The sequence below is a fragment of the Acomys russatus genome, chromosome 17, assembly GCF_903995435.1.
Source record: "Acomys russatus chromosome 17, mAcoRus1.1, whole genome shotgun sequence".
Classification (NCBI taxonomy): domain Eukaryota; kingdom Metazoa; phylum Chordata; class Mammalia; order Rodentia; family Muridae; genus Acomys; species Acomys russatus.
The window spans coordinates 45,622,470-45,645,724 of record NC_067153.1 but is presented as its reverse complement, the minus strand read 5'-3'; the positions used below and the strand labels follow the sequence as shown (position 1 = coordinate 45,645,724).

General features: G+C 50.8%; 1 protein-coding gene across 2 annotated transcripts; it reads right to left on the bottom strand.

Annotated features, from left to right (window-relative positions):
* Positions 1-267: 267 nt before the first annotated feature.
* On the bottom strand, positions 268-22,810 carry Serhl2 (serine hydrolase like 2). 2 transcript variants are annotated; one of them, XM_051160093.1, is made up of 12 exons: positions 22,703-22,810; positions 20,914-21,063; positions 20,722-20,835; positions 20,344-20,385; positions 19,947-19,966; positions 19,531-19,605; positions 18,185-18,294; positions 17,394-17,473; positions 5,663-5,697; positions 2,134-2,216; positions 918-1,014; positions 268-401 (listed from the first exon to the last, which is right to left on the bottom strand). In XM_051160093.1, exons 1-12 carry the CDS (start codon positions 22,704-22,706, stop codon positions 279-281), a joined length of 933 nt encoding a protein of 310 aa, XP_051016050.1. In that variant the 5' UTR covers positions 22,707-22,810; the 3' UTR covers positions 268-278. The 2 variants fall into 2 exon arrangements, with proteins under 2 accessions (XP_051016050.1, XP_051016051.1); XM_051160094.1 differs by lacking the exon at positions 19,531-19,605.
* Positions 22,811-23,255: the final 445 nt, after the last annotated feature.

Here is a 23,255-nt window from a genome sequence, read left to right as displayed (position 1 = left end):
GCGATACCAACTCAGTTCAGTTGACCACATATTTCTAGATTCCCTGTCCCCTTCTCAAAATCACAGATTAGGTCAGAATCTTTTCTTCCCTGCCCCTAGCGCTGCCAAAGGATTCTCTGCCGCCCTTCTTCGTCTTCAAGTCCAGTGAGAGCCACCCCCACCCCACCCCACCCATGTTGTAGGGTGAGGGTACCTGAGACCCAGTGGAAGCAAGAGAGTGTGTGTGTGAACAGGATCCCGGTCCAGAGCTAGAGTCTGAGAATGAGTCTGGTCCAGAGCTAGAGCCTCGAGTGGGTCATCCTGGATTGACTCTGTAGGAAGGAGTTGATGGCTCCAGCCACAAGGTGGGGCTCGTTCAGGTGGACATAGTGGTTGCCTGGGACTTCTACAAACTGGAACCGCTGGAGAAAGGGGGCTGGTGGTGAGATGCTGGCTGCCCACTGCTCAAGAGTGGGTCAGAGGCAACCCCTGACTGCCTCTCATCTGCTCACAGTAGCCTGGGACTCAGAGCCATCTGAGCTGTGGCCCTACTGTACCAAACTGGGACAGCCACGATCAGTTCTGTTGGAGGAAGGCAGGCCACTGCTGGAGCTTGCCCCTTTGTGATAGCATCAAGCTGTGTGTAGATGATGACCATAAAGGGCCAGGACCTGCCCAAGCCTCCCCTTAGCCTATAGCCAACATGATGGTCCCAGGAGCAATGGAGGCAAGCGTGAGGCTGCTTCCGGGAGGTGCGGCCCAGAATTCAGCCTGACCAGGGGTTACAGAAGGACAATAAAACAAGATTCTGCCACCAAAGCTGTCTCTCTTGAACTCTTGATTACAGGCCCAGGAGAAATAAAGCAATTGGACTGGATGACGGGTTCAGAGCAGAGAGATGCGCTCAGCCCACTGGCCCCTCAGTCCCCACACCTTACCTCTCTCAGGATGGTTTTCAGTGTGTCCACCATGAAGACCACGGGCTCCTTGTTGTCATCATTCGTTCGTCTCACGTCATAGTACCCGGACATCGCTCTGGGCAGCAAGAAGTGGGGTGCCTCCTAGCTCTGCATCTTCACAGCCTTCTGCCCTGTCTGGGGTTTAGGCCTTGAAGAGGCCAAGCCTGGGCTGCCCCCTAGTTTTCTTTCAGCTATGTCCCTTTGAGCCTAGATTTGCCTCTAGTACCAGCTTTTTCTTAGAGCTGGTAGCAGGCTGGCACACGCTGAATACCTGACAGGAAGTGGCTTTCAGTGCTGTGCAGAGGGCTCTGAGCCATCTCTCAAGGCCAGGCTTTTCTTTAAAACAAAACCTATTGTTGCCTGGCCTTTAATCCCAGCACGAGGGAGGTGGGGGCAGGCAGATCTCTGGGTTTGAAGTCCAGGACAGCTAGTGCTACTCGGAGAAACGCTGTTGGAGGAAAAAAAACAAAAACAAAAAGAAACTCCAAAACCTACTGAGGTGTAATGTGCATGTCATTCAGCCATCCCCCTCTCCATCTGAGGCCTACTGTAGCCTAGTGGCCTCAGACTTGTCCCAGCCTTGCCTTGCTCTCCTAGTCCTGAGTTACAGGTGTGAGCCCCCATGCCCAGCCAGTTCCATGGTTCTGAGTTCAGATGTGCCTTGAGTTCTGATGGTGTTGACATGCCCCCAACTCCATAACGAGTTGAGAATCTAAGTTAAAAGCATAACAACAGCCGGCTGCAGAGTGTCAGACTTCCCTCTGATCTATTTCACTGTTGCTGCTGCTGCCAAGCATCAAGAAGGGACCAGGTTAGACCAACTGTATTGCTAGCCCAGGAAAAGTTCCCAGCTGTGCCGACAACTGTGCTGTTAGACCACTCTTGGCTGATCTGGCTAGGGACGTGTCCCCTTCCTTATCCCTCCAAGGGCATCCCTCCTGAAGCTCAGCCAGAGGACACTTTCCTAATAGAGTAGGACTTAACACTCGTTCCCAAGATTGCCTCTGCAGTCCTATGAAGTGCACGAGGATGTCAGCCACAAGTCAGGCTCTCCCAGAGACCAGCTGAGCCCCTGTGCTGTCCTCACCTTGTCCCCTGCTCCCAGTCCACCCTCCCAGCACCCGCTGACAAAGATGCTGGCTGAGAAAGGCTGAGCTAGCAACGCTGTGGTGTCCTACCTCTGGGTCTCACTCACTTGATGAGCAGCACGTTGGCCTGCAGGCTCCTGGTAGAGTGCACGAACAGCTCCCTGCTCATGAATTCAAAGCTGTTCTCTGGCTGCACAGACAAAACCAGGGTGAGTCCTTACCGCAAAGTCTCGTGCTGCTGCAGTCAGAGTCCTTAGGTTAGGGAGGCTGGGTTCCAGGGAGGCCAGCTGGGCCACCCACCCAGGAGGCCAGTGTCCACTAAGTCATTTACTCACTAAGGGCTCTTAGCTTCCATCCACCAAAGTCCTATCTCCCACCTCCATCCCCCACCGCCCTTATCTAGTCTTCCCTCTTGGTGGGACCATAGCTGCCCAGCCAGACTCCACTCACGGAATCCTTTACAGCTGGGTATGGCTGATGGGGAGGAGGCAGAGAAGCAACAGAGGTTACTTCTAGACCTGCTCAGGACTGAGGGGCCTTCCTGCAGACCCTTCCCAGTGCACAGTCCAGCTGTGGGCTCAGGATTCTGTCAGGCAGGGCTCATTGCCTTCTCGAGACAGCATCCCGTGAGAAATGTGTCAGGACCACAACACAGAGTGGGTCCACCATACCTGTATCCCCACCTAGCCCTGACTGCTGTGTCCTTGCTGTTTAATATGGCTTTGCTGCCGTGCGCAACACGAAGGCCCCCAGCCCCATGCAGCTACTGCCGGATACTGTAGGTCACCTGCACAGCAGACGTGATATGCGTGCTAGAATTAGGAGACTTCGTAGGAGAAATGATGTAGGGGGCTGAGGATGTAGGTGAGCAGCAGACAGCTCTGGGCCCTCGGGAATATCTGATACCCAGTCTTATACACACCATAAAAAAGTCACTCCTGGGCTGAAGAGATGGCTCGGTCAGTAGAGTGCTTGTGACAAGACCTGCATCTAATCCTCAGACTTCACAAATAAAAAACATCCGGGCATGGTATGACATTCCTATAATCTCAGCCCTTAAGAGGTAGATCTTTGGAGTTGCTGGACGACCAGCTTAGCCTATCTGGGAAGTTCGAGACCATCTCAAAAATAAATAAATAAATAAATAAATAAATAAATGTGTGGCTGAGGAACAACACTGAAGGTTGGTCCTCTGACCTCCACATGCACAAATACATCTTACAGACATGTACACTTACACACACACAACAGAGTCACTCTTTGTCCTGCTCCTTAGACTAAAATCACCATGGGTCCATTCTTAAAAACAGAGCTCCTTCATCACCCACGTCACCCTCAGCCTCGTTCTGGTTTTCACATCTCAGAGCTGTGACAAGGCTGCCTCCCGGGGAGTGCAAGCTGCACAGTAGCTTCACAGGGGTGGGGGATGGGGTGCAAGGTGGGGGACCAGGGGTGGCAGAGGCTCCAAACCCTGGCCACAGCCCTGGCCAAAGCCGATAGCTCACAGGAGGTGGCGCCAGATGCAGTCAGGTGTGGGGCTTAGGCCTTGGCTTCAGGAACTGGGTTTATCTCACTCATGGGCACCAGGTCAGGCCTCAGATTTAATGTTAAGTTTGTCCCAAGGCAAGGATTAAGGGACATGCTTGCAGACATGAGAGGTCTTTGAAATTTCTATGGCAGCTTACTCCTTCATGAAAACCACACTGGGGGCCTCACCCGTGTCCTTCTGTCAGCTGCCTCTCTCCCTCAACATCTGTCTCTTAGCTTCTTCCAGTTTCATGTCCAGATCTACTTTTTTTGTGTGTGTTTGCTTTTGGCTTTTGGTTTTTCGAGTCAGGGTTTCTCTGTGTAGCCCTAGATGGACAGCAAGGTCAAAGTGAAACTGCCAGCTTTGGGGCCTTTTGCACTGGACACAGGGTGTGAGACCTGTATCCAGATCAATGTGCCCTGCTATTGTCCCAGACTCAGGGGGATCCTCCTCGAGGGGAGAACTTCTATGCTCTCTCTCCTTCACTCTGCAGATGTCTGTGAGAGACTTCCTTTAGCAAGGGCATGTTGCAACAACACAAAGTCCCGAGACAAGGGTGTGTGTTCATATCCATGTATGAAAAGACATAAATGGGAGAAAAGGATCTGGAATGTAGCTCAGTGTAGATGCTTGGCTAGCCTGTACAAGGGCTTGTGTGTGTGTGTGTGTGTGTGTGAGAGAGAGAGAGAGACAGACAGACAGACAGACAGACAGACAGACAGACACCGGACAAAGCCGGAACCCTTGTGCATCATTGGTGGGAACATAAAATAGTGCAGCCCTTATAGACAACAGCCCCAGTCTCTCAAAAGATCAGTGCCAAGTTAGCATGGGCCGCAGCGGCCCATTTCTGGCACGTCCAACAACTGGAAGCAAGGACTATGACACTCGCACCTCAGGTTACAGCAGCAGTGTCCTCAATTGCCAAAGCCTGAATCCCTGATGTCCATAGCTGAGGAATGGACATAGAAAATGTGGTGTGGGGCCAGCAAGATGGCTCGATGGGTAAACATGCTTGCTGCCAAGCTGCCTGAGTCTGATCCATGACACATGGTAGAAGAATAGACTCACAAGTTGTCCTCCGACTTACACACAACATTCCCTCCTCCTCCTCCCCTCTCTCTTTCACACACATATAAATATATTGATAAATAATAAATAAATGTTAAAAATGTTTAAAGAAAACATAGTGGGGGCTGGAGAGATGGCTCAGAAGTTAAGAGCACACTCTGTTCTTCCAAAAGTCCTTGAGTTCAATTCCCAGAAACCATGTGGCTCACAACCATCTATAATGAGATCCGATGTCCTCTTCTGGCCTGCAGGCATACATGCGTGCAGAACATTATATACATAATAAATAAATCTTTACAAAAATATAAGAAAAAGAAAAAAAGACAGACAGATGAAAGAAAAGAGAGAGAAAAGGTAGTGGACCAGGCTGGTCTCAACTCCGAGTGCTGGGATTAAAGACACCACAAGGCATAGTTAACACTCAGCCTCACAAAGCAGAGAACGTGGGTGTGTGTTTCATCATGTAAGGATCTGGAAAGCATGGTGCTGAGCGGAAGCCGCAAGGCACAGAAGGACAAATACTGATTCTACTTGCCCAAAGTACCTAACAGGAACTTCACAGGGACAGCAAAGTGCATTTGAGGTTACAGGAGAGATGGGCAGTGAGGACTTAAGTGTTTAATGGGTTCAAGCGTTTACTGAGGATGACAAAGGTTGGGGTGCAGGTGTTGGTAATGGATACAGAATGTATTTAATACCACCCAACAGTGCACTTTCAGGCAGCTAAAATGAGTAATGTACCTGTGTGTCTATACTATGCTATGCTAATAGTTTTAACAATTTTTTTTTTTGTTTTTAGATTTATTTATTTAGTGTATGAGTGCTCTATCTACATGTACACTTGAATGCTAGAAGAGGGCACCAGATCTCATTATAGATGGTTGGGAGCCACCATGTGGTTACTGGGAATTGAACTCAGGACCTCTGGAAGAGCAGAGTGCTCTTAACCACTGAGCCATCTCTCCAGCCCCTTAAAACTATTTTTAAAAAGCGACCACAGGAAAACTACAAATAAAGATGGACGACAGTGGACTTACCAAGGAGATCCTCCGGTCCCTGTTCAGCACCAGACCTAGAGAATGCACAAAGCACGGTGGCTTTAGTGTCACAGGAAGGGACTCGCCTGGCTTCCCACCCTGATGTCAGCTAGCCCTGGACTTCCGACGCTGTCTGCCCACGGCAAGTGGGTACCTCCTGAGACCCTGAGGGACAATGCAGGATGATGGAGGAGACAAGAAGTCTCTCTCCCTCCTTCTCTTTCCTTTTTTAGACAGGCTCTCACCATGTGGCCCTTGATGGCCTGGAACTCACTACTGTAGACCAGTCTGGCTTTAACTCACAGAGATTTGCCTGCCTCCAAGTGCTGAGATTAAAGACATGTGCCAGCACTCTAGGCTCCAGCTCTCATCTCCTTTGGATCTTTAAACACTTAAAACTAGGAAATAGAGAGCAACCGAAAACCATGGCGCTCCCCTGTCAGAGGAATGGAGAGGCTGCGCGTCACCAACTTCACGCTCCAACTCGGGCCCTGCCATGGATGATGGACAGCTTCCCCGCCCCCGCCCCCCAGGAAGGCTTGGCCACGCCCTCCCGTGCCACATCTATGATTCCTGAAGAACTGTGTAGGGTAGAGATGGGGAGGGGATGAGCAGCCCCTGTTGCCACCCTGTAGGAACTCATAAGCCCTGGGAGAGATTCTAGGAGCTGGCAGCGGCTGAAAAAGCCAACTCTGAAGACCAAGCTCCAGCAAAGGAAATGGGGCGGGCTGCAAGTGTCAGCAGAGAGAAGACAGGTCTTCCACAAGTCTGCTCAACCACCTTGTGCATGCCACCAGAGAAAAGGTAAAGTCAGATCCAAATGCATGTCTGCTAAGTACCCATGTGTTAAGCCTTAAACGCAAATATAAGCCGTAACTAACATTAGAACCAAACAAGTAAATGATTCAAATTTGCAGAATCCATAAAAAAGGATACACACCCAATGGCAACACCACAATTCTGCACTCAAGAAGAAAAGAGAGAAACCCCTCCAGGAGAAGAGATAAGTGACAGTGGAGGACAACTGTGTACAGTTCCACATCCCCAACATGGAAAGTTGTTAAATTCAGATAAAGCCAAGGACTGGATAAAGACAGGCCGGGTGCCCATACTGCACTCGAGGCCTCCCATCTCCAGGGCCTTCAACTAAATCTTTTTCTGCAGTGCTGGGGTGGAACCCAGGACCTCATGCATGCTGAGCAAGTATTCTACCACTGAGCTACACACCAAACCTTAACTTCTCTCTCTCTCTTTTCAAGACAAAGTTTCTCTGTGTAATAGAGCCCTGGGTGTCCTGGACTCACTTTGTAGGCCAGGCTGGCCTTGAACTCACATGCAGGCAAAACAAACCAATGCACACAAAATAAATCTTTTTTTTTTTTTTTTTTTTTTTAAGAAAAGAAGCCAGGCAGTGGTGGCACACGCCTGTAATCCCAGGCGGATCTCTTGAGTTCGAGGCTAGCCTGGTCTACAAAGTGAGTCCAGGACAGCCAAGACTACACAGAGAAACCCTGTCTCAAAAAACGAAAACCAAAAACATGAGGAGGAGGAGGAGGAGGAGGAGAAAAAGAAAGATATCAAAACAACGACTGGGCTGGTCAGACATCTGGGAAAGGTTGAGACAAGTCAGCCTCTGCATAGGAAAAGCAATGCATGAGTCTAGCTGCTACTTTGTGAGAGAAAAAGCAATTATGGAAACATTTAGGAATGCTATTTTCTGTAATTATTAGGATTCTGTCTCTAATTAGAGACCCTGGAACTCTTAGATGATAAATGAAATGTTTAACTGTTAACAGAGCTCTAGCCAGGCACTTGTGACTCTGTGCTAGGGGACCATGTGGTTGAGAGGTTTTACACTTGTCACACCTCAGCCTAATCAATCCCAGGTGGAGGCACAGTGCCACCCTGCACTGTCACCCAATCTCTCTGCTAGACGAAGGGTCCTCTCTGTGCTTGCAGGGTGGAGCCCTGCTCCAGCCTGGACCTCCCTTCAGATCTGGAGTCTGGGGTCTGGCTGCTCAATGTGAAACTGCTTCAGGAAGAGAGTCCTTGGGATAGGGGAGATGGCTCAGCGGTAAAGTGCTTGCAGTGCGAGCACAAGGACCTGAGTCTGATGCCGGCACAGACATGCAGACATGGCAGCATGTGGCTGTACTATAGTGCTGGGGTAGTGCTGGCCAGCCAATCTACCCGAATCCTTTCAGTGTGAGAGCCTGTCTCAAAAAATGAGGTGGAGGGCCAGAAGAGATGGTCAGCAGGTAAGCTGTGCAGTCTGAAGACCTGAGTTCGGTCCTGGTGGGCCAGGAAGGCGAGAGCAGAGAACTGGTTCCCACAGGTTATCTTCTGACCTAGCTAGTACACACACATGAGTAAATGTGTGCTGTGGACGTGGGCATGACTATGCCAAGGATCCCAGAGCCTCACACCCATGGAAGAACGGTAAGGTGTCCCCTATGTCCCCCCCCCCCCCCGCCGCCCCCTACAGGCCACCGACGCTCAGAGAGAAACGGCAGAGGCTTCTGGTCTAACTGTGGGTGTTGACAGTGTGCGCAGCAAACGACCACCATAACTTTCTCCCCCTGGATATTCACAGCCTGAAGATTGCTCTCCCCCAGTGTCTGCTCCCACCAAGATTAGCTCAACCTGTCTCCTTGGTCCAGCTGTATTACCATAAGCCCCCGCCTCCTTGTTTATCTGGATGTAATAACCCGGTCTCATTGTTCGCTGTATGCGATAACCTCACCTCTCTGTTCAACTCTATGTAATCAATATGCTGAGCTTCGGGAGTGCTGCAGCCTCTCCAGCCGAAAGCCCAGTCTACCCAAACCCAGGTATTTCTGCTTTTCTTCATGTTCTCGCTGCTGTAGTCAGGTCCCACAGGCGCATGCATGTGTGTGCGCACACACACACACACACACACACACACACACACAAATAAAAACATGCACTTTATTTTCTAAAGCTGGAGTGCAATCAAGGAAGATACCAACATTCTCCCCCGGCCTCCATACAAATGCACAGGAACACACACACCACACAATTATAAGGAGGGTTCTCCTTGTGTTAGAGTAACCCTAAGAGACCAGGGGACCCCCCCCTTCAAATCACACATACTATTTTCTCTGCCTTGAGGCCAGGGGAAGTGACCCCTCTCCCCAGCACAAACTACCACTTAGCTCGCTGCTTTTGTCCCCGTGGGACAGGGAGCTTCCCGGTTGAAGGGGCTAGGTGTCATTTCTCTGCATCTCTCAGACCTAGAAGTTGGGCAGGTTCCGATTTCTTGAATGAGCATCTGATTCAAGAAGACATGTTTGCTAGCAAGCTGGAGGGACAAGCCCAGAGTTCCCAGCAGGAAGAGATGCATGGCTGGACCAGAGATGCGATCCCACTCAAGCACCTTGCAACTTCCTCCCCGGCCTGGGATCCCTGAGAGTCACTTCTGGCGCCAATCTCAGGAGGGTTTCAGGTGATCACCTGCTGGCCACAGGCAGTAATTAAAGTCCAAGTCATTTCAGTCCCTAGGGCTCCTAACCCAGCTCCCGAGAACAACCTCACCTTGCTTCCTGAGGCCTTTCCTCACAGCTGCTATACAGGCTATTCAAGAACTTAAGATGCCAGGCGTGGTGGCACACACCTTTAATCCCAGCACTCGGGAGGCCAAGGCAGGTGGATCTCTGTGAGTTCAAGGCCAGCCTGGTCTACAAAGTGAGTCCAGGACACTCAAGGCTATAAGAGAAACCTTGTCTCAAAAACAAACAAACAAAACCCCCACAAACCTTAAGCTACCATACTTCTATGCCTCAGTGTGCCAGAGCTCTGCCCACTGCCCCTCACCATTACCCCTTCCCTGTCCTGTGACCCCCCACACTAGAAGGGACCCCCCCCCCCCGCCGCATCCCTGTGCACCTCTAGGCAAGGGCACCTGGGCTCTGGGGACAGACAAAAGTGGCTGCAAAGTGGACATTACTTCTGACCTCTCTCTGTCCCGGAGCTGGACCTTCCTCCCTTTTGAAACTGGAGAACCTGTTGATGAGAATGAAGGTGGCCCTCAAAGGACACTGCTAGCCATGGCCAATGGCCAGGTGGTGTCAAGTGGGGGAAACTCCTTCTCAAGATAGGCAAGGTGAGTCCCCTGAGGGCTGTGGCTTCCAGGGAGCCCCAGCTATGTGTCTTAAGTCCCGTTGATGCCTAAAACACCTTCAGACTACAGTGCCTGGTCCCTGCCATCTTGCCTGTATCCTGGACGGAAAAACAGCCTAGGCTGTGTTGAACTGCATGAAGCCATGGATTCCCCCAGTGCGGACTTGGCCTTGGTTGGTCTAACTTCTAGCCCTGTGCTCGGAAGCCTCTCACCGTCCCCTCCCCTCAGCTTTCTGGCAGGTCCTTGCCACAGTGAGGCATCTGTATCTGCTGGTCTTCTCTGTGCCTGCTTTAGCAGTACCCCCTGGCAATTCCACATTATACAACTGGAAGTACCAAGGATGTCACCCTAGCCACCCCTCTGCCCCCAAAGCAAGGCTGCATAGCTCCTCTTGTAGGGACGGGTGGAAGAGGCTGGCCTCAGGACTGACAGAGGTGCCAACCGTGTGGAGGATGAGGAACATCCACCTGGGACAGAAAGTAGGTCATAGGTCCCTGTCTCTGGACTGTGTGTGTGTGTGTGTGTGTGTGTGTGTGTGTGTGTGTGTGTGTGTGTGTTTTAACAAACTGAGAGTCCCTTGAGGACATTAAGATGACTCTGTGGGGAAAGTCACTTGCCACCAAGCCTGAAGATCTGAGTTCAATCCCTGGCACCCACATGATAGATGGGGGAAACCTATTCTCACAAGCTGTCCTCTGACCTCTATATGTGCCCACACAGCCATGACTGTAATTGAAAACAAAACAAAAATCAAACAGGTCCTGATTTTTGAGGGCTCACAGGCAGCCCCTAGGAGAGACAGCGGTTGCTACTCTGCTTCGGGTGCCTCTCCCTTCCTGCCTCCTTCCCACCTAGGAGGCCCAGCTATCTGAGGAGGAGCAAACTCCCTAATCTTCCTGCTCCCTGTCTCCCCTGGGACTAGTCAAGGTCACAGACAGACTCAGCAGAGGCCGGCGGAGAGGGCACTGTGCCCACGGACATGGCCCTCAGAGCCTCTGCCTGTTGCCTGTGGGGGACGACTGTGTTGTTAGGCCTCTCCATTTCTCACCAGCAGCTAGAAAACTGCTTTTCTACAAAGCCTTTCTCTTTCAAACACGGGCAGCTGTCCCCGGCTCCCCTGCCAAGTGTTTCTGTGAAACTGCTCAAGCCAGACTGAATGCAGCTGGGTTTATGATAAGGGTTTCAGCACCCTGGAGGGAGGGGCAGGGCTTCCCTAGCTAGAGCCTGATGTGGGGTTGCCCCTTTGTCTTCAGGGGTCCTGGACAGAACCCTGTCCTCTCTCCTTCCAGAATACTTCCAGCCAGGAGTATATGTGGTGGGAGGTGTTGCTTTTGTTGTTCGCCTGTGTCAGTCTTGAAATGTAACCCAGACTGGCCTCAGCGGCATTATCTTCCTGCCTCAACCTCCCAAGTGCTAGGGCTGGAGGCCGGTAGCCGCACTTGGCTTGAAGCAAGCTCTGGGGCTCTGGGCTGGAACACTTGTGTTTAGACAAGACTGTGCCTCAGGCTGGGTCTCATGGTTCTCTCCTCATTCTGGTTAAAGCAGCTTTAGAGCCTCATGTCTTGGCTTTGTTGGAAAACTCCCTTTGGCTCGAAGTGGATGCCTAAGACTAGTTCCTTACTTGAATTACTCAGAAGTCACCTGTGTGTGTGTGTGTGTGTGTGTGTGAGAGAGAGAGAGAGAGAGAGAGAGAGAGAGAGAGAGAGACGAAGAGAGAGGAGAGAGAGGAGAGGGAGCGGGAGAGGACGGAGAGAGAGAGAAGAGAGAGAGAGAGAGAGAGAGAGAGAGAGAGAGAGAGAAAGAGAGACAGAGAGACAGAGACAGAGAGACAGAGAGGCAGGGGAGACACGGAGACACACACACAGAACAGGGACGGGGCAGGCCCGGAACAATGGTTTCCTAACACTGTCCATATCCGGAGAGCCAACAGGATCTGGATTTACCTTCTTCTAAGCTAATTCTACTAGAGAGAGATGCTCCTACCACAGTGCTCCCCAGCACAGGGGCTCACTTTCTCAGCAATGCCCACTTGTCTCCTCAGTGACTGTTCAGCATCTGTGCCCCACTTTCCAGGTAACTCTGGGCTCAGCTGGATTCCCTGGGCTGGCTGGGAACATGCCTCTTCTGGATTACCCCATTTCGGTACAGGGAACCCCTGGTTTGGTCATCTTTATCAAACACAGAAGCGGGGGCCCTCAACCTTCCTATGTGTTTGTAGGGAGGGGAGACAGTGAACGGCTCAGGACTGACAAATCCCAATAGATCAGAATGGCAGTGTGGCACCCAAACACTCTGGGCCTGCTCCCTGCGACCCTCACCTTATAATTGGTTATCCTTACCTACAGTGACAACGTTCCCACGTGACAACCTGTCTCTGTCAAGGTCTGTTGGCTCCGGTCCCCAGCACTCCCTACTGTCCCCCTTCTGGCCAGTAGGACTTCACCATTTGCCCCATCCCCACAACAGGCCCTGGGTGGGTGGGTGATACCTATTTCCTTCGCTTCTTCAGAAACTGTCATATTCACAACATCAACTGAACCCTATCAGCCTGTGGGAGCAGCAACCTAATGACCTTGCCTGTTTCCTGACAAAACTGGGGGAGTCCTGTGATCAGCTGGCACCAACAGGAACCGAGTCCTGGATTTTATACCCGATTTGGGGTACTCTTTGGGGGCACCGTGACTCTGGGCAGCACCTTCCTATGGGCTGGAGGCCCGGGCTAAATAAAAGAGAAAGTGATCTGAGCATCAGCGTCAATCTCTCTTTGCTTTCTCGCTGTGCACACACATGACCAGCTGCCTCCTGCTCCCGCTGACATACCCGCCCCATCATGATGGACAGTTGCCTGAGACCGTGTGGCAAACTCCACCCTTCCTCCTTGAAGTTGTCAGGTCATTTGCTGCAGCAACAGACAAGTGTCTAATATTTGCCTATCATCTTTTCCCTCCTAAAATGTACTTTTCTTGCTCGGCCCCTCCTTGCTCAGGCCTAGGAGGTGTCATTTCTACAAAAGTACCCCTGGAGTTGGACCCCTATAGATTTCTGACCCCATGGAGACTGGGGTAATGTGGCTGATCACCACACCCAGTCTCAGTCTCTCTCTCTCTCTCTCTCTCTCTCTCTCTCTCTCTCTCTCTCTCTCTCTCTCTCCCTCTCTCTCCAGGGTCTCTCTGTGTACCCTTGGCTCTCCTGGACTTGCTTTGTAGACCAGGCTGGCCTTGAACTCATAGAGATCTGTCTGCCTCTGCCTCCTAGGTGCTGGGATTACATGTGTGTGCCACCGTGCCCAGCCACACTCATAGTGTTGGTGGGGAACTGCACTGCTCTGACCCTCAGTCAAGAATTCTTGACAAATACACAGAGAAGCAACACAGGCCCATACCTAAACATAATAAAGGCAATATACAGGAAGCTGAGAGCCAACATCATGTTAATGGAGAGAAACTTAAAGCAATTCTACTAAAACCAGGGACAAGACGAGGCTGTCCACTCTTTCCATATCTACTCAGCATAGTGCTTGAAGTTCTAGCTAGTGCAATAAGACAACTAAAGGAGATCAAGGGATACAAATTGGAAAGGGAGAAGTCAAAGTATCTCTAGTCACAGATGATAAGAGACTGAGCACATAAAGCTGGGCGTGGTAGCGCACGCCTTTAATCCCAGCACTGGGGAGGCAGAGGCAGGCGGATCTCTGTGAGTTCAAGGCCAGCCTGGACTACAGAGTGAGTCCAAGACCACCAAGGCTACACAGAGAAACCCTGTCTGGAAAAACAAAACAAAACAAACAAAAGTATACATAAATTACTCCTAAAACTCTACCAGAGAATTCCTACAGCTAATAAACATTTTCAACAAAGTGGCCGGATACAAAATTAACTCAAAAAAAAAAAAAAAAAAAATCAGTAGGTCTGCTTTATACAAATGATAAATGGGCTGAGAAAGAAATTAGGGAAACAAAACCCTCCACAGTAGCCACAAATAATATAAAGTATCTTGGTGTAATTCTAACCAAGCAAGGGAAAGGCCTGTATGACAAGAACTTCAAGTCTCTGAAGAAAGAAACTGAAGAAGATATCAGAAGATGGAAAGTTCTCCCATGCTCATGGATCGGTAAAAGTGGCCGTCTCACCAAAAGCCATCTACAGATTCAGTGCAGTTCCATCAAAATGCCAACACAATTCTTTACAGACCTTGAAAGAGCAATCCTTCAACTTCATATGTAAAAATTAAAACACCCAGAATTGCTAAAACAATTCTGTACAACAAAAAAAGTCTTCTGGAGGTATTACCATCCCTGACTTCAAGCTGTACAAAACAATAGTAATAAAAACTGCATGACATAAAAACAGACAGGTTGATCAATGGAATCAAACCGAAGATGCAGAAATAAACTCACACACCTTGACTTTTTCACAAAGAAACCAAAACCATACAATGGAAAAAAGAAAGCATCTTCAGGGGGCTGGAGAGATGGCTCAGAGGTTAAGAGCACTGGCTGCTCTTCCAAAGGTCCTGAGTTCAATTCCCAGTAACCACATGGTGGTTTATAACCAGATACAGTGAGATCTGGTGCCCTTTTCTAGTGTGCAGGCATAACACTGTATATGTAATAAATACATAAATAGATCTTTTAATGAGTTAAAAATAAATCATCTTCAACAAGCGGCTCTGGTCTAACTGTATGTCTGCATGTAGAAGTAAATAGATCTGTATTTATTACCCTGCACAAAACTTAATTCCACAATAGAAGAGAAAGTGTGAAATAGCCTTGAATTCATTGGTACAGGAGACAACTTCCTGAACAGAACACCAACAGCTCAGGCTCTAAATCAGCAATTAATAAATGGAACCTCTTGAAACTGAAAAGCTTCTATAAGGCAAAGGACATTGTCAAAAGAACAAAACGGCAGCCTAAAATTGGGAAAAGATCTCCACCAACCCTATATCCGACAGAGGGCTAATATCCAAAATATATAAAGTACTCAAGAAATTAAACACTAACAAACCAAATAATCCAATTAAAAAATGAGATACAGGGGCTGGAGAGATGGCTCAGAGGTTAAGGGCGCTGACTGCTCATCCAGAGGTCCTGAGTTCAATTCCCAGCAACCACATGGTGGCTCACAACCATCTATAATGTGATCTAATGCCCTTTTCTGTCATGCAGGCAAGCACTGTATACATAATAAATAAATAAATCTTGAAAAAGTATTTAAAAAAAATGAGATACAGAACTAAACTAAGAATTCTCAACAGAGGAATCTCTAATGGCCGAAGCACTTAAAGAAATGTTCAATGTCATTAGCCATCAGGGAAATACGACCCTGAGATCCCATCTTACACCTCTTAGAATAGCTAAGATCAAAAACTCAAGGGACAGCTCACGCTAGCGAGGATGTGGAGCAAGGGGAACACTCCTCTATTGTTAGTGGGAGTGCAAACTTGTTCAGATACTTTGGAAATCAATCTGGCACTTTCTCAGACCCAGCTATAACACTCCTGGGCATATACCCAAAAGACTCCCCATCATACCACAAGGATACCTGCTCAACTATGCTCTTAGCTGATTTGTTGTTTGTTTTTTGAAGATTTATTTATTTATTAGCATGTATATTGTGCTCTGCCTGCATGTACACCTGCAGCCCAGAAGAGGGCATCAGATCTCCTTATAGATGAGCCACCATGTGGGTGCTGGGAGTTGAACTCAGGACCTCTGGAAGAGCAGACAGTGCTCTTAACCTCTGAGCCATCTCTCCAGCCCGCAGCGGTTTCCAGAACCTAGAAGCAAACTACATTTCCCTCAACCGAAGAATGGACAAAGAAAGTGTGCTACATTTACACAAGGAATACTACACTTACCTATTTTTTAAAAAGGAGATATTGAAATTTGCAGGCAAATGGATGGAACTAGAAAATATTATCCTGAGTGAGGTAACCCAGACCCAGAAAGACACACACGGTATGTACTCACTTATAAGTGGATATTAGCCATACCTTACAGAATAACCACGCTACAACCCACAGACCCAAAGAAGCGAAGTAACAAGGAGGATCCAAGGGAGGATGCTCGACTCTCCCTCAGAGGGGAAATAAAATAGACATTGTAAGTGGGTGAAGAGAGACAAATGGATAGGGAGGGGGTGTGAGGGGGAATGCGGGTAGGAGGAGGGTGTGGATGGGAGGTGAGAGGGCTGGGAAACAGAAGGGAAACCAATGGGGGGCATCTCTGGGACAAGCTGGAGACCCTGGATGGGGTAGGATCCTGGGAGGATATGGTGATGACTCTAGCTGAGACTCCCAGCAGCGGGAGACACATGGAGACTGAAGTGGTCACCTCCTATACCCAGGCAGGACTTCCAGTGGAGGAAGTAGGATACCAGTGCACCCACAAAACCTTCAACCCTGCCTACAAGGTGTGCAGATAAAGATGGAGCAGAGATTTAGGGAAGGGTCAAACGACTGGCCCAACTGGAGACCCACGCCATGGGAGAGAGCCAACCCCTGACACTATTTAACAACACTCTGCCATGCTTGCAGACAGGAGACTAGCAGTAACTGTCCCCTGAGAGGCTCCACCCAGGAACAGATGGAAACAGATACAGGGACCCACAGCCAAACATTAGACAGAGCTCCGGGAGTCTTGTGGAAACGCTGGGGGAAGGATAGAGGGCGCCGGAAGAGACAAGAACTCCACAAGAAGACCAACAGAATCAACTAACCTAGGCACATGGGGGCTCACATAGACTGAACCACCAACCAAAGAGCATGCCTTGACTGGGCCTAGGCCCCTCCTACACCTAGGTACCTGATGACGGGCAGCTTGGTCTACATGAGGGTCCCCTAGCAATTGGAGGAGGGGCTGTCTCTGACATGGGTTCTGTTGCCTGCTTTTGGATCATGTTCCCCTAGCTGGGCTGCCTCCTTGCTGGGCCTCAGTGGAAGAGGATGAGCTTAGTCCCGATGCCAGGGCGGGTTGGTAGTGGTGGGGCTCCACTTTTCTGAAGACAAGACAAAGGAGGAAAAAGGGGAAGAGAGTGGAAGGTGGGGACGGGAAGGAGAGGAGGGAGGGGGCTGCAGAAGGGATGTAAAATGAAAAAAAAAAAAAAAAAAAAAGTACAAGACTGGTGAGATGGCTCAGTGGTTAACATTGGCTGCTCTTCCAAAGGACCCGGATTCAAATCCCGGCACCCACCGTGGCAGCTCACAACTGTCTGTAACTCTACTTCCAGTGGATCTGACACCCTCACACAGGCGTACATAGAGGCAGAGTACCATTGTTTAAAAAAAAAAAAAAAAAAGGCATGAGCATCTTTCCCACCTGTTCTGAAAACCACCACATAGGCCCAACAGGGTACGGCCAGGGCAGTCATCAACTTCAGTCTCAATACCTAGCCAACCCTCTCAGAGGGTCTTTATGCAATGGTTATGTGACTGTGTGTCAGGTACTTGACAATTTGCAGGTTCGGTTTCTCCTGCTTTCACAAGGCAGTATATGAGGCAATGGAACAACCAGGGTAATGCTGTGTACACCGAGCATCAACCTGGCACCATGCAAGGCCCCATGTCATCTGTCAGGCGCCAAGTCCTTACCTGTGGCCACCTTCGTGGCTCCTCTCTGCAGGAGGAGTTCCCCACACTCTTTCTTCACATGGCTGTTGTTACTCAGGAACCTGGGGGCGGGGAGACAGGAAGACACTAAAGGAACCAGGCATCCATCAAGCCCTGGGGTCAGACAGAAAGGCAGCTAGATATGCCGCAGTGTCTTTTTGATTCCAACACCTGGAATCAAGTTCAAGGCCAGCCTGAATTACACCTAAATCTCTCTAAAACAAACGAACAAACAAAAAGCGTAAAGGACGTGGCTCAGGGGTAAAGCGCTTGCCTAGCACACACCGCCAGGGCTCAGGGTTCAACCTCCAGAAAGGACAGGAGGAGGAAGGGGAGTTGGAGGGGAACGAGGTGACCCATGAAGGATGCGCATGTCTTTCATAGCTGGTGGGGGTACTTACAGTATCAGCCTGGCTGCCTGATACTCTGTGTGTGTCCAGGGGGTGCTGAGTGACACACCCTGGGGGAGAGGGAGCAGCAGCAGGCGGGGGGGGGGGGTAAAGAGGAGGCTGCAATTTTGGTTTTTCAAGACAGAGTTTCTCTGTGTAGCCTTGGCTGTCCTAGACTCACTTTGTAGACCAGGCTGGCCTTGAACTCACAGCGATCCACCTGCCTCTGCCTCCCAAGTGTTGGGATTAAAGGCGTGCGCCACCACGCCCCGGAGAGGAGGCTGCATCTTCTCCCTGACTTAGAGGGCTTCCTCCCAGGACATGGCAGTCCCACCCCCACCCCCACCCCGACCCACCCCTCCTACCCTTGCTCCCAGCACCCACCCCTGTAACATCTCTTCTGGGCTGAGCACTCTCGGGGACTTCTGGGAGGCCTCCACCTGCAGCGTGTGCTCTATGTTTCGCCGCTTGTAGGTCAATATGTTTTCCGTTTCCTAAGGGTTCAGCCACAGCTACTGAGTTAGGGAAGCCCCAAGTGAGGGGTCCCAGCCCCTCCCCTGGTCCCTGACCGCTGTCCTTAGTGCTCCTCTCAGGGATCAGGCCCTGCCAGTCAGCCCCCTCAGTGTTCTTTCTCATTGAGCACAGGTTTGCCTGGGATAGCTAGAGGGAACAGATGAGGAGGAATGGAGCATCTCTGTTAACTGCCAAGTGCTTGCCAGAGGTGTGACACTACGATTCCACTGAGGACAGGCAGCCTCACGGATTTCAATCAATGCTGTCATGGCTAATGACAAGCACTAGAACCAGGTGGGTCGGGTCTGAGATTCCATCTGCCGTATTCCGTGTCCCCAGCGGCAGACGACTGGCAGGTCCAGGTTTTTGGGGGCTCACTGGCACCCAGCTCCACTCAGAAGGAAGCCCCAAGGCTCTATACTTGTGTCATCAGTGGCACATTAGAGAGGCCAAAGGATGAATTTTTACCACCATCTGGTGGTAACCTATTAACCCAGGAGTTATTGGTTCATGCAATGGAAAATTACTAGGGGCTTACAGTGCACAGGGGCTGCAGGCGTGGAGCTAGAAATGCAAACGCACAGAGCCAGGAATGATGGCTCATGCCTGTAATTCCTACCCTTGGGAGGCTGAGGCAAGAGGATTGCCAAGAGTTCTTGACCTCAGGGAAGCAGTAGCCATTTTGTAAATGGAAAAAAAAAAAAAAAAAGAAAGAAAGAAAAGAAAACTGACATAGCCGACTCCTCTGGAACAAACTCTCTTACGGTCACACAATAGTTAAGGAGAGAGCTAAGTCTCAGATTCAGGGACAGCAACCCCTGGGGTTTATGCGTATGGTCACTTCTGTGTGCACAGCACAAAGGATTGGCTAAGTGTTAGTGCAGGGAATGTGCTGTGGCGGGAACTTCCTGTACTGTGGCTGCTCCTCTCATCCAGCTTCGGCTGTTTCACAGTCTACACTGGATCCACCAGCGTTCTGCAGGATCCAGGCCACACTCTGGGCTTCCCAAGAGTACCCAATACCCTGAGTCCCTGACATCGTTGGGGGCATAAGTGTCAAGGTCTGCCCGTTCTCTGCGGGGAGATCCCTGGCTAACTTGTCCACCCTCTGCCACATGCTCCTGCCTCCTTAATGTCTACCGCAGGGCACAGAGCTGAAGGCACCCCTAAAGTCTGGGGCGGGTCCCCACAGCAGCCTCCATGAAGCCTCTCTTTACATTAGAGTCCAGGAGAAATGGCGTTGAGTCGAGCAAGATAAGTTTGTCCACCAGCTCCGGGAAGATGCAGGCAAACTAGGGAAATGACAAGGCAGGTGAGTGGGTGGGGAAGGCGCAGGCTTCACCCAAGCAGAAGTCTTCTGTCCCGTCACCTAGACCGTAGACCCCGGCAACCCTGGGCTTGAGAGTCTTGGGGATGGTAGCCGGACCATGAGGAAACTCTACAAGGGGCCTTCACTAGAACACCGTGTGTGTGTGTGTGTTTGTGTGTGTGTGGAAACTGCCTGGCTAAGAAGGAGCGGTGAAGGGGCTCTTCCTGTCCTACCTTCCGCCTGCCCCACCCCCTGCCCCCACTCCGTCAACCCCTCACCCCACAAAAGGTCCCCAGGCAACCCGCAGCACGGCCAGCTACTCACCATGCCGCCCACAGTGCCACCTGCCAGACAAGAGAGCAATGGTGACATCCTTTGTGACGCCCCCCCTCCCCAGCTCCCAGGATTCTCAGGCAAGCTCTTTCCTGGGGGTTATCCCACCCACCCCCCGCAGCTCCTCCCCCACCACAGGGTTAGGACTCCATCTTAATGAACTCTGGGCCTCTCTGTGGGCCACTAAAGTCTCTCCATCAGAAAACACTCACAAGCCACTGCTCTGTCATCTGAGGCCTGAGGTTACAGTCCCCATGATGAGCATTGGAGGGTTCTCTTACCCTTCCTCATAGGGGCAGGGAAAAGTCCCAGGTACCACAGTGGTAAATTTTCCCTCTTTCCTAAAAGCCCACCACAGAACTCGGGGTCCTGGCTTGAGCCAACTCACCAAAACTGTGGCCCAGGAGGGAGAACCGAGTCCATTTAAAGGCTGAAAATACAAAGCCCGAGAGGAGGTTTGCATGGCCCAGGCTCACTCTGTTCTTTTTCCTGTATCTTGGCTTGGGAGTCCCCCCAAATACCTGCAGCACCCCACCCAGGAGACCAGCTGAGGGGGCTCAGCTCCATTGTGGGAAGCTCCTAGTGGAGGAAGCAAGCTCTTTTCAGATGATGTGAGACCTGGAGCCAGACTCCAGGCATCCATTCCCAGGCCAGTATGGCCCCCTAGATCCTGCAGCCTACGATGAGAGGGGACGTCGCAGAGGACATCCCCTCCCTCCTCCGCCTCCCCAACCTCTTCATGACAATCACTTTGGCTCTTGCTCACCTGTTGCCACCCTTCGGACCTCACTCACAAAATTTTGGTGGTAATATGGGAGACCTGGGTTGTAATGGGACGAGAGCCCATGACCACCGAAATCCATGGCCACATAATAGTAGTCTGCAGCAGAGAGGAGGAAGAAAGGAGGTCTGCACGGCTGCTTCCACCCCTCCACTGCCCTTCAGCCCTCAGCCCTACCTTGTGAAAGAAGAGGGATGAGCCTGTCGAAGGAGTTGGCGTTGTCCAGCCAGCCATGCAGGCAGAGAACTGGGGGGTTCTTCTGGGAGCCCCAGGCTTTGACAGCAATGTGGCCCCAGGGCACAGCCAACTTCAACTCTGAGAGCAAACCTGCAAGACAGAGAGCCCAATCACTCACACCCTGCATTCACGAATCCAGCACAAACTACACCCTTGTGTATGTGTCAGCACACATGCGCATTTGTGCTACTGGCCTACGGCCTGGCTCTGGACAGACAGACTGCCAGGTACCTTGAGGAGGGAAAGACAACTGGATCCCCTGGAGGAGAAAGATCTGAATAGGTTTTTTTTTTCCAGGTTATAAATTAAACTTTATCATATGATAAAGTTTAATTTATAAATTCGGCACAGTAGAGAGATACGCAACAATAAATAAAATACAATGCTGATAACAATATACTGTATTGTACATGCCTGCCATCCCAGTACTCAAGGGGCGGACACAGCTAGGTCAGGAATTTCAGGCCATCCTTGACTACATGAGACCTTGTGTCATAAACCTTCAAAGCAACAAAACAAGGCAAATATACTGCAATAAAAATTTGTGCAGTGGGGGGCTGGAAAGATGGCTCAGAGGTTAGGAGCACTCACTGACTGCTCTTCCAAAGGTCCTGAGTTCAATTCCCAGCAACCACATGGTGGCTCACAATCATCTATAATGAGATATGGTACCCTCTTCTCACATGCAGGTGTACATGCAGACAGAGCACTGTATATATGATAAATAAATCTTTTTAAAAAAATCTGTGCAGTGGTCTCGGCCTCTAAAAATATTGTATAATGCCGGGCGTGGTGGCTCATGCCTTTAATCCCAGCACTTGGGAGGCAGAGGCAGGAGGATCACTGTGAGTTCGAGGCTAGCCTGGTCTACAAATCGAGTTCAGGACAGCCAAGATAACACAGAGAAACCCTGTCTCAAAACAAAACAAAACAAAACAATATTGTATAAGAACCAAGTATACTATGCACACACCTGCAATCCCAGCCCTGAGGAGGCAGAGACAAGAGCACTGCAACCAGGCAGGACAGGCTTGTCTAGGGAGCTCCAGACCAGCTAAAACTACACACAGAGAAACCCCGAGCAGTCCTGGGAGACGGTAAGGCGGTAAGGTGGCTGCGGTTTTAAGACACGCATCAGAGTACCATGCAGCTCAAAAGTGGACTTTGCCCCACGTATTTTAGACACTGGGGAACAGAATCCTTGGAAACAAACTGAGCGACTACAGACGCCAATATTTTCTAAGCCTTCAGAGTGGATGCCAGACACTTCGTACAAGCCAACAGCCCACGCAGTGAATTGGACAGCTGCTATCTCACTGCGCAAACCACGAAACTGAGGCACAAAGAGGTGAAGAAGGCGGCCAAGCTCTTTTGGATAGATGAGTCGGGGAAAGAGGATTTTAGGGCAGACACAGCTTGACTCCGGGACTCCAGCTTGGCCTACTCAAGTCTGGTGTGTCCCCAGAGCTGCCTTTCTCATGCTGCCGGGCCCCAAAGTGCAACCCCAGTCAGCTATGCGCACATTCCTCTGATCTAGGGGGTTCTCGGGATGGTCCGGAGACCCCAGTGTGGCTCTGCTGGATCCCCGGCGGTGGCGCGGCGGACTGAGCTCGGACACCCAATGGGCGAGGGCGATGACAGACTCGAGTGAGTGGGTGGGTGCGTGGGAGCTCTCGCCGGGCCTCTCCCTACCCACTTCGGTCTGAGGGGCTCAGTGGGGCATTCTCACCCATTGCTCTCCTCTGTGCGGCTGTCACTCCGCAGAGGTCGCAGGAACGTGAAGGACTGGGAAGCTCACGCCCCGCCCACCGACTTTCCCTCCAGTCCCGCCCTCTGCCCCGTGGCTTCCGCCCCACAAGCACTGTTCAACCCCCAACCTCACCCACCCTCACACCCCTAAAAGGCCCTGACCATTCCCAGGCCCCGCCCCGCCACGACATTGGTCCCTTTCTCCCCACAATCCCGCCCTCTTGTGTTCTTCTGCTAGGGACTTTACATCGGCTGCCCAGCGGAGTCAGAGCGAGCAGAGAAGGGCAGGCTCTGGAGGACAAGCAGTTGGCAGGACCAATACCTGGGCAGGCTGGCATGGCACCAGTATCTGGATTAGGGCCCTGTCGCCCCACAGCGAACAAAGCTCCCGGAGAAACCTCTCTTATTCTCATAGAGATGGGACGATGATGTTTCTTGTCATTTGTGCCTCCACTGTGTCCAAGGCCCCTTAACTGCAGTTGGCACTATGCACCTTCGATAATCAATTGCACCACCTGAATGAATAAATGAAT

Excerpts from the sequence above, each read along its gene's own strand:
- Serhl2 (XM_051160093.1), bottom strand. Across the intron at positions 19,967-20,343 it reads CCTCCTGGGCCACAGTTTTG|GTGGCACTGTGGGCGGCATG; the intron begins GTGAGTTGGCTC and ends CTTGTCTGGCAG. Across the intron at positions 17,474-18,184 it reads CCAGAAGAGATGTTACAGGG|GTTCCTGAGTAACAACAGCC; the intron begins GTGGGTGCTGGG and ends CCCCGCCCCCAG.